A 15,030-nucleotide genomic window follows, 5' to 3' on the forward strand; every position below is an offset into this window, starting at 1 on the left:
GGACAATTCAATATTTAGAAATTTAAGATCAATGAAAGAAAAAGGTAACAAAAAAATGCCAAAGACCTTCCAACTACTCTCGTTTCCAGCTTCAATATTAAGGAACTTCAGATCAAAGTAAAAAAAAAAAAAAAAAAAAGTAAAAGAACAAAGAACAGAGCTTCAAGTGCTGTCCTTCCCATTTTATACAACCATTATCGAACCAGACGTGTAGATGGATGGATGGTTAGAACCATTCTCGTAACCAGACGAAAAGGCTTCATTTTCGTTATGCTATTCTCAATAGTGTTAGAAAGTTTAACTAGGATATAGGATGGATGGATGGTTAGGAGAAAAAGTAGTTCCAATGTCAGGTAGAAAACAATACAGTTATGCTATTTTAGAACCAGATGAGGACGACGAGGGTGTTCAGAAGGTATCTTGTCCTCCCAAACAATTCCATTCACATTAAAAGAAACAAATTGGAAGAAGATTGAAAATCAAAAACGATTATGAAGAGAAGCATTGATGTTAAATCAGATTTAAGGTTTCATTTCTAACAACCGGAAACAAAGGGTTTCTGGCAGGACGAGAATTCATTCTGATTTGCGGCGTTTGGATCAGGATGTTATCTTCTTCATCATCATCAGGTATGAATATTCCTGTGGACAATAATTCTTCATCATTATCAGCGACAAAAGTAGCCAACAATTCTGATGTTTTATCACAAATTCTATTATGTCTACCTGTAAAATCTCTATTGATCTTCAAATCTGTATCCAAAAAATGGTTATTTTTAATATCTGACCCATATTTCGCTAAGAATCATTCTTGTCGGAAGACCAGCTTTAAAATCACTGGGTTGTTCATACAGAAATTAAGAAGTCCTTCAGTTCCTCCTGATGAACCAGAATTTGAATTTCCTTTTATCTTCCTTAACAATGATGATGCTATTACCGGTGGCGGAGGAGTCCCCCTAAAAACCCTAGATTTTGTGGAAGTGCCTCCGCGAAATTCGGAAGGTCCTATTCATGAAAGTAACTTAAGAATAGAACATTCTTGTAATGGTCTATTATGTTGCACTAGGATAACATCTCAGACGTCCAAGGAGCCGCGTATCGTAATCCGCCACATTTACATTTACAATCCAACCACAAAACGATACAAAGCTCTTCCTCGGTCCCCCTTTAGAGATGTCGTCAAATATTATTGGAATGCAGTTAAAAGTGTATCTTTAGCTTTTGATCCAATCAAGTCTCCAGATCACTATCAGGTTATCTGCATCTGGATAGATATAGGGAAATTTTATGAACATGATGTTTATTATATCGAAATATACTCCTCTAAAACAAACTCATGGAGGTTATCTGCGGAGAGTCCTTTTTCAGCACGTCGTCTCAGTTCCTCTAGGGCGCCAGGTGCGTTATGGAACTGTTTCCTTGGGCCAGGTGTGTTTTGGAATGGTTGTTTGCATTGGATCTCGCAATTCTCGATCATGGAAGATGAAGCGTCACTGTATTTTGATATCGAACAAGATTTAGTAAAGCCGCTGCCGTTACCAGCTGTATGTAATGATAATATGTGGTATATTAAATATCTTGGAGAGTGTAGAAATCATTTGTATCTTGTAGGGGCTCTTGGATCATGTCCTGATAATTACAGCATCTTCGAAATGGAGAAAGATTACAGTGGGTGGAATCTTATATACAAGGTCGACCTAGAAAGAATTATAAATGCATACCACCTAGAGTCGGTGACGAATTATAACAATACCATCGATTATTGTGTGTTGGTAATGTTTCTTGGGGAAGCCGAAGAGAAATCATCAAAAAAATTGATGTTGTTGATAAATGCTACTCAACTTATATCCTATGATCTGAAAGAGATGAGCTATAGGGAGATCTATTATTTCGATCCAAAAACTCTCACCATGACTGCAAACTCAGGCTCACGGGGTCATGTTCATCAGTACATAGAGTCGCTTGCCTGTGTTTGAATATTTTCATGGCCTCTCTCACTTGTTACACTTAACTAAAGTTAATCTTCAACTTAATAATGTCATGTTCACCCCTTGTTTTGTGTCATGCAATCAGTTCTGAAAATATATCCATTTATGTTGTTTACTATCCTTATTGGCTTGCATTACTGCTTTACTATGCACGGGACTCCCAGATAAAAAAATTTAAGTTGATTTTTTTCCAAGTCAAGTAATAATGCATAGACTTGGCAAAATGAATAATGGACACAGGTAATAGCAAGTAATTTTTTTATGGTGCTTACTACTTCAAAGTTCAAATGCCTCTTTTGATAACATATTTTGTATAACACTGTTATTATTTGGTTAACTTTTATTCTCACAATTTATTATTGTCTCTATAATTTCTTTGTTCGTACAATTTCATAACTGTGTCGTTAGTTGTTACATTAGTTTAAAAAATGTTCGACTTCCATCATATATCTGTAGCATACGTTAGAAATGATATCAGTTAAATCTTGAGTATTTTCTTCTAGTTGTCCAACTTTTGGTTCAAAATCATCAACAACCTAAAAACCCCAGGCCATTTCTGACACCACGTCGGGAGTTGCAGTAACCTCCTTTCTCATTGGCCGGTGAACGAAACCCTTTTTTCCGATTGGGTGAAAAGCAACTTATACCCCTAAATTTCATGTCCGTTAATTTTTAAAAGAATTGGCTCGATCTGACGCTCCAAATCAAATGACAACTTAGCAGATTCTTTAAAAATCCCCAAAAAAAAAAAAGGAAATCTTTAAGAAAAAAAAAATCCTGGATTTCCATATTTAAAAAAAATAATGCAGTATCCAAAGAATTAAGAATAAGATCTAACGACTTCTAAAAATATAATGAAGTGTCAAAGAACCGAGAATAAAAATCTGACGACTTCTAAAAATTCTATTCATACTATGGTAACTTTGCATGTCTATTCAATGGAAACAAATTAATGCTGAGTTCGTGAGTATCTAGAAAACCAAGAATAAAATCTAAAAACTCCCAAAAATTCTCTTCAAACTATGATATTATTGCATGTCTATCAAATGGATATGGAAACAAATTCTATCGTTGGCAGTTAATGATATGTTTACATACAAATTGCACTTCTATTGAATGGAAACAAAAGAGGAAATTGCGTGGAGTTTTAGGGTAGAGAGGTGTATATAAGCTACGCAGAGTTCACGGATATTCACGCTCAAACACAGTATTGAGCAGTCATTCTTTCTTCTTTTTTAGCTAATTGATTTTAGGCTACTTATACAACCAGTTGTTGATTTTGAATAAATTGATTCCGGGTATTAATCGTTTGTGGTTTCGTTGTTTTTAATTTTTTATATTCTTTTTTAGGGTTAGACTATCTATATTAGGATATACTAATACATCCGGTTGTGATTTCGATTAAATTGATACCGGGTGAATAAGCAACGATTTTAATGCTTATTCAAATCTGCAGGGACATTTTACACACCATTCATCGATCTTGAACCAGGCAAGACAACTAACAAAGTTGTGAAATTTTATCATCCCACAGCTCGTAATTAGCTTCATTGAACGAGTATATTCTCCCCGACTTCGGTATTTGAATGTTCTTGTGCGTAAGTACAAACTCGCCGTACATTGGGTCCAATGTGAACGCGAAAACTCGATTCCCGATTGAGAGCACAAAGACCACCATGGTTGAATACATGCAGTAACCGGCTGCCAAAAGAGTGCTGCCAGGTTGACACGCACTCACCACACATCTCTGCTCCTTTTTTCCCAGCTTCAGATCAGACTGATCAGCGTCATCATCGTCATCGTCGTCATAATCAACAAGGCACGGCTCTTGATCATCAGGACTGTAAATTCCGAATATGGATCCAGTAGTTAAACCGGTGTCAATGATGGAGGAACCATCGATTGGGTCAAATACAACAGTGTAGTTACCGGAATAAGTTTCTTCGATCGCAATCGGGACATCTTCTTCCTCAGAGGCTATAATACCCGTACGTCCAGTGGATCTCAGAACACCTGGTTGGCAATGAAGTCAAGCTTTCGCTGGTCATCACCTTGGATGTTGATAAATCCCTGAGAACCGGTGAGGTTGGAGAGTGTAGCTCTCTGAAGCAGGGAAGTGATTTGTTTGCAAGCAAGGGAAATGCTGGAGAGGACAATGGCAAGCTCGGAATCGATGTTTCCTTGTCATTCTTGATACAACAACCAGGTAGTCAGGGTTTCAATCTCGAATGCATTACTAGTAGTTCCCTTTCTGTCCACCTGCTGCTTGTCGTTGACCTATCCCTGATTCACCGATGCTGCTACACAGCCACACTGGTATCTTCTAGTCCTTTTGTTGACGTAATGGAAAGACTTAGTAATGCCGCTGCTAGAAAAGAAACCGTCCTGCGGCTGCCGAAGAATCTGTGAAGATGATGCTGTTGGAGTTGCTCCAGTGCTCATTATCATCATCATTATCTTTCTGTTGGTTTATTTCAAAGAATTTTAAGGCTGGTGGTGAAGATAGATAATGGTAGGTCCTCTTCTTATCCTCTGTTGTCTTTAACTTTACTGAATGAATGGACACAGTTGATCCCGCTTATGATTAGTAAAATCAATGCACAAATATACCGGTTTGTGATTTGCCTATAAGATTAACACAAATGCAGGATATTTCTGGATTTATCTCTGGAAATGTGTGGATCTGTTGGGTAACGGATCATAGTATATTATTAATTTTGATACCAATTACAAAACAAAACATGTCATACATGCGAAAATGGGAGAACAGAAAAAAAAAAAAAAGAAAAAAAGAAATCTCGAAAATGAATTTTCTAATGAACATATCATTTTCTTGAATTCGTCACTAAAACTGATAAATTATGATGCCGTCAGCGATGATTCTATCATGTCTATGATCATTCAGCAGCCAAGTACTTCTCCAATTTATCCACCTCGTCCACGCTTCCAATGTACAGAGGAACACGCTGATGAATCTGCAAGAAACATGTAGGCGTAATTCGGTGAAAACGAAATAAAAAGTAATTCATGAACACATGGAGGTAGAATTACATGTCTCAGTAGTATGGATGCACTCACCTCTGTTGGTTGGATATCAAGAACTCTCTGGTGGCCGTCAGAACCTTTACCTCCAGCTTGTTCAGCCAAGTAGCTCATAGGAGCACACTTGTACAAGAGCCTGAGCTTCCCATTCTTGCTCATACTATCTCTTGGGTAACCGTATATCCCTCCGTAAAGCAATGTCCTATGGAAATCACCTACAAGACTACCAATGTAACGTGCTGAATATGGCTTTGGATCCGGGATTTTGAGATCATCAATGTACTTCTTCAGCTTGTCGTCCCACATTTGGTAGTTGCCTTCGTTGAAATAGTAGATCTTTCTTGATTTGGGGATCTGCACTTTCTCTTGAGTCAACACAAACTCACCATACATGGAATCCAACGTGAAGGAGTAGACACCTTTCCCGACGGACAACACAAAAATCACGGAGATCGAGTACATGCAGTATCCTGCGGCCAACAGGTTGGTCCCTGGTTGGCATACGCTCACTATGCACTTTTGCTTCTCTTGGTCCAACTGCATTGTTTGGATATACAGAACTTTTGGTTAGCTATGAAAACTAGGAATGTCAGATTTCTAAAAGAACGTGTTTGCATATACGTACAGCGGATACATCATCTCCAAAATCAGCAAGACATTCGTCGTTAGGATGGTAGATACCAAAGATGGATCCAGTTGATACAGCAGCGTCGATGTTGGATGAGCCGTCTAGGGGATCAAATACGACAATGTAGTTCCCAGAGTAACTCTCTTCCACTGCAACAGGTACATCTTCTTCCTCTGAAGCTATAATCCCTGTTCTTCCACTTGATCTCAAGCAGCTTGAGAACACCTAAACCACATTCATGCATCTATGTAATAAATTATACATGCTACATGGCAATAAAAATGCTATGCCAATTAAGGAATTGGATTTCTAATGGTGTGGTAAAATTACTTGAGTGTTACCAAAACTAATTTATACAAAATTTCACAATGGATTCATTCAGTTTAGTAGATACCTCATTGGAGATAACTTCGAGCTTCTTCTGGTCTTCGCCTTGAATGTTAACGGCACCTTGACCTCCAATCTTGGCTGAAGTAGTGCATGACATTTAGCTTCCCAATCTGGAGACACAACAAACCTATCTAATCATGAAATAATAGGAGGATTTTGAAGATTAGACCATGTAAATATGCCTCCAGCCATTGGCAGATCTATAAAATTTTGTGTATCTAAAAAAATTCCTGAACTTTCTTCTATTAATTAATCTGCCTCCATCTCTATTTCTCTCTGAGTGAGTGAAAATTGCATTTTAGTCTCCATCTATGCACCAAGGCTTATGCATAATAGTTCTAATATCAGAAATTTGTTGCCGAAATTGAGCAAAATCTTAAGGATCAGAAGCACCATAAACAGATGTGCAAAGCCAAACAAAACCATCTTTGACATTTCAGAATCTAATAGTTAGAGAAAAAACACCCAATAAAGATTTCTCCATGATTAAATCCCCACCATTGCATAGAACAATTATGCCTCCATATCTTTCATTCGAAGGAAGAAAAGCATATTCACATTTGTTACTACCCCATAATGAATGCACTAACGAATCAGTGACACACTCCATTTTCGATTCTTGGATAGCACATAGAGAAACTTTCTTCTTCCTGATAGCATTTCTGACTGATTGAATCTTTGGATCATCGTGAAGACCTCTAACGTACCAAGTCATACTCTTAATATCCATTACATACCTTAGTAGTCCCCACTGCAGTTGAAGATTTGGAAATTCCTTCAGCTTCAATATTCAAATCTTCATCTGAATCAAATCACCTCCCCCCCCCCCCCCCCCCCCCCCCCATCCATCGAGATCTTCGTTAGCTTCTTATGATTGTTTTAACCGCAACAGAAGATCTTTATAAATCGATCTTGAAATTCGGTTATCATAATTAATCCTCAGTTGCTTATTGAAAGAGACATGAAAGTCTACCATATTATGAATTTCAAAATCCTGAGAAGCATTGGGGATTGAATTATCAACAGCTCTGGCTTCCCCCCATCCAGCCCATATATTGATCCGGTACTAAGTGGTATTGGTCTTGGGCAGGGCGAATTCGTATTTGAATTCACATGAAGATATCCTACCATCCAAAATGTTTAGAAAGACCAACAGTAATCCAATCTTATTCCAACAAATATGCGAATTAAGTAAAAAAAAAAAAAACTAAAAGAACAAAGAACAGAGCTTCAAGTGCTGTCCTTCCCATTTTATACAACCGTTATCGAACCAGACGTGTAGATGTAATATACCAGAATCCAAAAAAAAAAAGAGAGAGAGAGAGAGGAAGATGTAAACTGAATACAAACTCATTGAATCTAAAATTCTATGTATTTTTTTCAAAAAGGGAATTACTGATTCTCATATCAGAGACTGTCCCCTCCCTATATGGTTTGCTACAAATCAAATCAAACCATTATATCATTGTGGAATATGGATACTGCAAACAGCAGAAAAAGAAAAGAAAAAGACTATATTTCTCCACAAAATCTGTGTACCTGGGAGATATCACGGTTTAATATCTCTGCCTTGGTGTGAAAACAAAAACATGCACACTATCTCTACTTTGAGGCATCAAATTGTCCAAACTTGTGTTTTTCTTCGTGCAACTGCTTGATCACATCATCAAGCTCTGGAAATGCCGATACAAGAAGCATCTCAAGAAGGTTGTAAACTAACTGCTTTAAACAAACAGAAGACTGCACCAAAAACAGCCATAAAAAAAGACATAAGGAACTGTAAAATGATCTTAAAAGAATGAAAACAAGACTTAAGACACAGATTTGAGGTCTTTTTATAATGTTGTATATATAAGGGGTCCATGCCTCCATCTTAGAAATCAAATTTTCTGTGCTTATATGACAGTTACCTGAGAAAAGAAATATAGATCCTTCACAAAATTTTCGTACTCCTTGCGGCCAAAAAGACTTACTACAGTTGCTGGTGCTTTATCTGCAAAATGACGACAGATTGGAATAGGATTAATTGAAAAAAGAGAGGACAAAAGATGCTCGAAGACTGGAAATGAGTGTTATCATACTGAAACTCCAAAGAAATGACAATAACATAACCAAATATATGATTGTGTACAATTTGTTAAAAATGTAAACTTGATTTAGATTAATCAAAAATATTCTATAAGACTTAATTAGTAAGAAAATGTAAAAAAAAATGTGACAATGGAGGAATCTGGAACAAGTATTAGATTAGAGAAATCTAGAGTCAAAGTCAGCAACTAGATGTAAAAGAAATGTAAAAAAACGAGTGTTTTTTAGTGTAGGCCATACACTAGAGAGGTAGGGAAGGATCTAGACCTTATAGAAGTCGGTCAATCAATACCTATAAATAGGCATCAGTTGTACCCATTTAAGTTGTAAGTGGGACAAAACACCAAGTGAGGTATAGGTGTAAGATTGAGGGTCGACACTACAAGAAAACATGGCTTAAGCGACCAAAATCCCAGCGAGAGCCCATAATTTTAGTCACTTTAAGGGTTTAAGCATCCAAAATTGCAACTGCCATAAAGTTTGGCGGCTACAAACCTATGTCATCTAATATCTAGCCACGACTGAATGTGTTTGCTCGCTACATCACTCTTTCAAGTCATCTATAGCAGCTTGAAAAGTGCTCAGGTAGCTATTCACTTTGAGGCACCGACTCCTAGCAACTAAAAAATGAATCGGTTGGTACAACCTCTCTCTGAGCAACCAAGTTTAAGCGGCCACCACATGTTCAAAAGAGAAGTCAGTTTTCGAAGTAGGCATTTGAAACCGATAATGATCTCATTTTAGTTTCTTATTGGTTATATTAGTGTCATACGGATCATGGTTGTTATCTTAGTTTACTATTAGGGGTGCACAATGGCATGTCGGTATGGTTTTTAGGCAAAACCACTGACCAAACCGTATACACTCGGTTTTCGATTTCAAAACTACCACTGAACTGTTGATGGATCGATTGCGTTTGAAACCAATCCCAGTCCGCTCGGTCATTTTCTGGCTACTACTGTATTAACGGGTCCAAATAAGAAAAAACAAACAAACAAAAGAAACCAAAAAACTATCCTACAACATGAAATAGATCTCCGAGCTTTACCGAAACCTTGAAAATTTAAAATTATATCGATAATTCCTTCGGTCAAAAAATCTGTGGAACTTGGTCAATTATGCCGATTAACGCATCAGTTCTCATCTCGGTGAAAAATAAAAATCAACTTGGCCAAGGTGAAATTTTTGGTCTCGGATAAATTAAGTGAACTAAATGGATATCTGAGTTGACTTAATAGTCAACCATATAAACGCATGGAATCCAAGAAAAATCGAGTAACTATTGAATAAATTTGATTAATAACGGGTGAAATTCGTTTGAAATTAATAGGCAATAATACAACTATACCCATGGAATCCAAGGAAAATCGTGTGGAGCGAGCGATGTTGGATAAGGTTAATATATAACAGGTGAAATTGACTAAAGAATATGGACATTCGGCTAAAATTATCAATAACATGAGAAGCTGATGTAATACAAGAGAAAGTGGGTGAGGTCGACCGACATAAAGTAAAACTGACAGATAAAAAAAAAATTAAGTGTACTAAATGAAAATTCGATTTGATTTAATAGTTAACCATATAAACCCATTGACTCCAGGAGCAATCGAGTGATGTCGAGTGATATTAAATAAAATTGATTGATAACATGTGAAATTGACTATAGTCAATCGGCGCATACGGTTAAAATGATGAATAATTAGAAGAAAACCGATATATCTGATTGAAAATGAATGCGGCAACTAAATTTGGTAAGATTGACCGGTAACAAATAAAATTAAATGAAGTGGATGGAAATTTGATTTGAATGAATCGGTAACCTTATAATTAAACCAATGGGAATCTAAGAGAAATTGAGTGAGGCCGAGAGAGATTGGATAACATTAATATATAACGGATGAAAATTTTTTCCGACGACTTCGAAAAGAAAGTGGCTCCAAGGTCGAAACTTGGCCGGGAGTGGAATACTATAAGTCGAAACTATGTAAGAACGTACCAGTGTACAATATGCCAGAACATGATATTGCTTGAAGACTTCTTGACGATATGTATACACGGTATGCATAACCAACTGTTACCATTAGTATGCATGCCCTTTTTATCTGAGTTCGGGACTTACTGGCGATATATATACACGGTATGCATACTATTTTGATATGACTTCGCGAACTTTTAAGAACACGTACGCACACATGTATGCACACTTTTTGGATATGATTTCACAACTTCCAAAGGTACCCATACTCGGTATGCATACCTGGTTGAACTGACATAGTTTGGAAGCGTAAGTGCAAAGGCAAAAGTACATGAAGTACCTAAGGTTAAGCATACTTGTTGTGCAAACCTTGACCATGGCTCTAGTTCATTTTTGCTATATTTCTCACACACACTTCTAAGAAAAATTGCAAGTTCAAGCTTGTCTTGTTTAAACTCAGGAAATATATTCCGAAGGAATCTTATCTGTAAATGGATGAATTCATCGTTCGTACGAAGTAGATGCACTTATAGTAGTACACTCACGGCAAGGTTACGATCTCGGAGCCAACGTATGCGTACAATATGCCAGAACATGGTTTATTTAACGTTTCAGGGTAGATTCCGAAGGAATCTTACATGTGAATGGATGAATTCATCGTTCGTACGAAGTAGATGGACTTATAGTAGTCCACTCACGGCCAGGTTACGATCGTATGCGTACAATATGCCAGAACCTTGCCGAAGCTTCAAGGTTCACAGTTTGTATTCCGTTATACCACAATTTAAGTTCGAATCAATACTGAGCTTCATATTTATCGATTTAGATGATGTATCATTATAAGTTTGAAGTCAGAACCCTCCCAGAGCTTCTTGGCTCATAGTTTGTATGTTGTTATACCACATATGAAGTTTGAATCAAAACTGAACTTCATATTTATCGATTTCGATGATGTATCATGCTAAGTTTTAATTTAGAAACCCTCCCTGAGGTTCTTGGCTCATAGTTTGTATGTTGTTATACCACATTTGGAGTTCGAATCAACACTAAGCTTCATATTTATCGATTTCGATGATATATTATGCTAAGTTTGAAGTCATAAACCCTCCCATAGGTTCTTGGATCATAGTTTGTATGTTGTTATACCACATTTGGAGTTCGAATCAACACTGAGCTTCATATTTATCGATTTTGATGATGTATCCAACTAAGTTTGAGGTCTGAACCATCATGAATTTCGTGGTCCATCTCTAGTAATCTTATAACCTGAGTTTACCAGTGTGAACTAAACCTACTTCATGACCTATATGACTTGTAAAAATTACTTCATGACTAGTCGATATTCAAACCCGAAGCACAAAGAGAAAGCACAAAAACACAAAGAGAAAGCACAAAGAAACCCACCAATTATCGAATTCATTTTTCATTTTCCCGATTCATTCTTATACATTTTTTAGATTTTTTTATATCAGAATGTCGAAAACAATGTTCTAAATTTATTTATATTTTTTTGGATTTTTTTTCATGTTAAAGGTTGATAATTAAACCGAAAACATGAGTTCGTATTAACAAAAAAGAAACACAAATGCGTCTCAATCCGTATGAGCATCACAAATAAAATCTCAACCGTCAGATTCTTTTCTCAATCCGTATGGATGGATCCAACGAACTCCGTCCATCACTTTCATTCACCCACCAAACCCTCCCAACCACTCGAACTCTATCTGTTTTGCTCTATCTTCATCTTCTCTGCTCTTCGTCTCCTCCATAGATCCATGACCGGCGCCATTACTTGGGAAAATCTAATTCACTCAACGCATCTTTTACTCGTCATCGCCGTCTCCTCTCCCCCTCTTCACCTGCTTATTTGAAACTCATTTTCTCTCCTTATTCTCTCTTCTTCTTTCTTCTTTTTCGTTCTTCTTTTCTGCTCTTCTTCAGTTGAAAATCGAGAGGTCATATTGAGGTATGGCTTGAAGAAATTTATATCGTGAGGATGTATAAAAGAAGAAGGAGTTGGTGTTTCTGATAATTATGAAGAATAGGATTGAGTCCTGTTATGAATCGAGAACTAGGGTTTCCTCGGTGAATCCGTAATGGAGTTAGAAATTGAGAAATTAAAGTGGGTTTGGTGAACACAGTATGATGAGGAATATTTAGTGATTGATGTGTGAGTTTTAATGAAGATTAGAGAATCTAGGGTTTCTGTTCTTTCCCAATATAGATATTAGGGTTCTTGGATGTAATTGAATCAAGTGACTGAAACTGAAATTGAGGTTTTAGGGGAAAGATTAGAGATGGGAATGTTTGATTTGAAAACTTTGAGGTCGTGGTGGTGGTAGAGGCAGAGGAGTCAGCAAAGAAGGAGGTTGTGGTGGTGGTGGAATGAAAGGTGGTAGTAAAGTGATTGAGTACAGAGTCTAGAATCCTTTTAGATCAAAGCTTGCTGCTGCTGTACTTGGTGGTGTTGACAATTTTTGGATTTTAAGTATTATTTGTGTATAATGTTTGGGATTTCACTTTGTGTTTTTACTTTTTTTTTTCTCTGTCATTGTTTTAACATAATGGTGTTTGATTTTATCATCTCTACAAGGTAGTGAATTTTCTTTATGGTTTTGTACTTGTCCAGTTTAGCGGTAATATATTACATTTGTGATGCTAAGAAGCTCTGTGTAATTTTATCGTACTAGTATCACAATTCATCATATGCTTGATAATAATAAGAAGCATGTTTTCCTCCTATAGGAAGATGTTGGAACTTATGTCCAAGCTGGGATTTGCGGCTTACCGCTTTTCTGTTTCATGGTCTCGTATTTTCCCTGGTAATTCATCTGCTACCTTGTCGAATTTAAATGTTTCTTACTGTTGTTTTGTGAGAGTTGTGAAGTAAAAGAATATCACTCTCTTTTGTTTCTTCATTTATTTCAACCGTCAACTCTTTATGGAACTAAATTTAGGTCTCTTTCTGTTAGCGCAGATGGTTTGGGAACAAAGGTCAATGAGGAAGGAGTTGCCTACTACAACAATCTCATTAATGCTCTGCTTGATAAAGGTCCTTGTTTATTACTTGGCTGTCCCTTCCATTGATGATTAAACTGCTTAGTTGAATATCGTTTGTTCTGCAGGTTTGCAGCCATACTTGACATTATATCATTGGGATCTACCGAACCATCTTCAAGAGTCAGTGAGAGGATGGTTATCCGACAAAATTGTGTAAGTTTGATAATAAAATCTTATTTCTGGTTTGCATATCCCATTCTGTGTAGCTTATGAACTAATGAGTGGATGCCATACTTTATTTGGGAATCATGCAGAAAATGTTTTGCAATATATGCTGAGACTTGCTTTGCGAGTTTCGGGGACCGAGTAAAACATTGGATCACATTAAATGAACCTCTTCAAACTTCGGTAAATGGACATGATATCGGGATATTTTCTCCTGGAAGAAGTGAAAATTCTTCTACTGAACCATATCTGACTGCACATTATCAACTTCTGGCTCATGCAGCACCTGTTTCCATATACAAGAAAAAGTTTCAGGTGATTTCTTCGATCTGTGCTTTGATGCTTTTACATTTCCTGATAATTGTCTAAAATTTTAAATTTATTTATTTGTGTGGCTCTTATGAAAAATGAAACAAAAAAAAAAGAAAAACATTCTCTCATATACGGAAAGTTTGATAATTAATATACGGATAGACTTCCATTTTCTCTTATAGTAAGCTACAAACACGGACGATTTATGTGCAAATGATAAGAAAAAAAAACGGTTTGTTTACAATAGCAGTTAGATGCTCTGCAGTGCCGAAAAAATATGGTGAAAACAACCTCATCATTCAACTGACACGGGATTTATATTCTTTAATACATATGCTTATAAGAGTACTAAATAGTCTCAATGTACTGTTGCTATCGTCCCTATTAACAGTTCCCATCAATTTCACCATTTTTCATGTTCGTAATTTTGTATCTCTTGTAGGCTCAGCAGGGTGGTGAAATAGGAATAGTAGTTGATTGTGAATGGGCAGAGCCTTTTTCGGATAAGATGGAGGATAAAATTGCTGCTTCAAGGAGTCTTGATTTTCATTTTGGGTGGTATTTGGATCCAATATATTTTGGAGACTATCCTAAGACCATGCGTGAGAAACTTGGAGATCGGCTTCCAAAATTCTCAGATGAAGATAGAGAGTTGTTAAGGAACTCGGTAGACTTTCTGGGTATAAATCACTATACAACAAGATTAATTGCTCATGCGACAACAAGCCCTGGATATGGGCATCATTATCATGATCAACAAATGGAACAAATTGGTACAACACTTACTTAAAGGTTTATGTTTTTGAATTTTGTATAAGCTTATGATCAGTTCAATATCCTGGGGGTGAGGCTATTGGCGAGAAGGTACTGAATCTACTGATAATATCCAGCTAGTTTTCTCTCTAACACATGCATTCAGCTTTTATTTGAGTTTAATTCTGTTGAAAATGTCATTTATGCCAGGCTGCATAAAATGTCATTTATGCCATTATACCAGTTGTGATGGTAGCTGCTCTATATTTTCTTGATCACAGTATTGCTTCTCAAATAGCACAGCAGAAGGAATTCAATGGGTCTTCTATTGCAGGGGAAGATTTGTTGTTGATGTTCTGTTCATGGTACTTCTGGTGATGAAGAAATGGATGACATGATGGGTGATGGTTGTGTATGTTGTAGGCTTTTGGTTTGAGGTTATTGCACTGAATTGCTGAGAGCTTCGCACTGGTGGAATGGATGAATAAGTTGCATATAGAGACTCACAACAAGAGCAGATGATGGCGTGCTGAGAAGCTGAGGATTGTTGGTGCTGATTCTGCAGTAGCTAGGATTGTTGGGTATCCTTCTACTTTTGCAGCCTAAACTTTGACATCAAAACCATATCTA

The 15,030-nt window shown here is 36.8% G+C and overlaps 2 protein-coding genes, 1 long non-coding RNA gene and 1 pseudogene across 3 annotated transcripts; 2 read left to right on the top strand and 2 right to left on the bottom strand.

Moving 5' to 3' along the window:
• Nucleotides 1-313: 313 nt before the first annotated feature.
• LOC113296144 (F-box protein At5g07610-like) lies at nucleotides 314-1,975 on the top strand. Its single transcript, XM_026544478.1, has 2 exons — nucleotides 314-415; nucleotides 854-1,975. The coding sequence occupies exons 1-2, from the start codon at nucleotides 314-316 to the stop codon at nucleotides 1,973-1,975; spliced, it is 1,224 nt and encodes a 407-aa protein (XP_026400263.1).
• A 1,471-nt stretch (nucleotides 1,976-3,446) lies between these two features.
• Nucleotides 3,447-4,441, bottom strand: LOC113296145 (annotated as a pseudogene).
• A 237-nt stretch (nucleotides 4,442-4,678) lies between these two features.
• LOC113296146 (fructose-1,6-bisphosphatase 1, chloroplastic-like) lies at nucleotides 4,679-6,777 on the bottom strand. Its single transcript, XM_026544480.1, has 5 exons — nucleotides 6,513-6,777; nucleotides 6,052-6,125; nucleotides 5,655-5,882; nucleotides 5,066-5,566; nucleotides 4,679-4,962 (listed from the first exon to the last, which is right to left on the bottom strand). The coding sequence occupies exons 1-5, from the start codon at nucleotides 6,775-6,777 to the stop codon at nucleotides 4,885-4,887; spliced, it is 1,146 nt and encodes a 381-aa protein (XP_026400265.1). The 3' UTR covers nucleotides 4,679-4,884.
• A 6,093-nt stretch (nucleotides 6,778-12,870) lies between these two features.
• Nucleotides 12,871-13,296, top strand: LOC113300424. The gene is made up of 3 exons (XR_003335787.1): nucleotides 12,871-12,932; nucleotides 13,088-13,162; nucleotides 13,236-13,296. It is a non-coding gene; the product is annotated as an uncharacterized LOC113300424 (long non-coding RNA).
• Nucleotides 13,297-15,030: the final 1,734 nt, after the last annotated feature.

This window comes from Papaver somniferum, chromosome 7, assembly GCF_003573695.1.
Source record: "Papaver somniferum cultivar HN1 chromosome 7, ASM357369v1, whole genome shotgun sequence".
NCBI classification, from domain to species: domain Eukaryota; kingdom Viridiplantae; phylum Streptophyta; class Magnoliopsida; order Ranunculales; family Papaveraceae; genus Papaver; species Papaver somniferum.

What these genes read in the sequence shown, in the direction of transcription:
- LOC113296144 (XM_026544478.1), top strand. Translation starts at nt 314, where the DNA reads ATGGATGGATGGTTAGGAGAAAAAGTAGTTCCAATGTCAGGTAGAAAA. An exon ending in ACGACGAGGGTGTTCAGAAG is followed by an intron (nt 416 to 853) that starts GTATCTTGTCCT and finishes TTGTTCATACAG; the next exon opens with AAATTAAGAAGTCCTTCAGT.
- LOC113296146 (XM_026544480.1), bottom strand. Translation starts at nt 6,777, where the DNA reads ATGGATATTAAGAGTATGACTTGGTACGTTAGAGGTCTTCACGATGAT. An exon ending in CATGGAGAAATCTTTATTGG is followed by an intron (nt 6,126 to 6,512) that starts GTGTTTTTTCTC and finishes GCACTACTTCAG; the next exon opens with CCAAGATTGGAGGTCAAGGT. An exon ending in TTGATATCCAACCAACAGAG is followed by an intron (nt 4,963 to 5,065) that starts GTGAGTGCATCC and finishes TGTTTCTTGCAG; the next exon opens with ATTCATCAGCGTGTTCCTCT.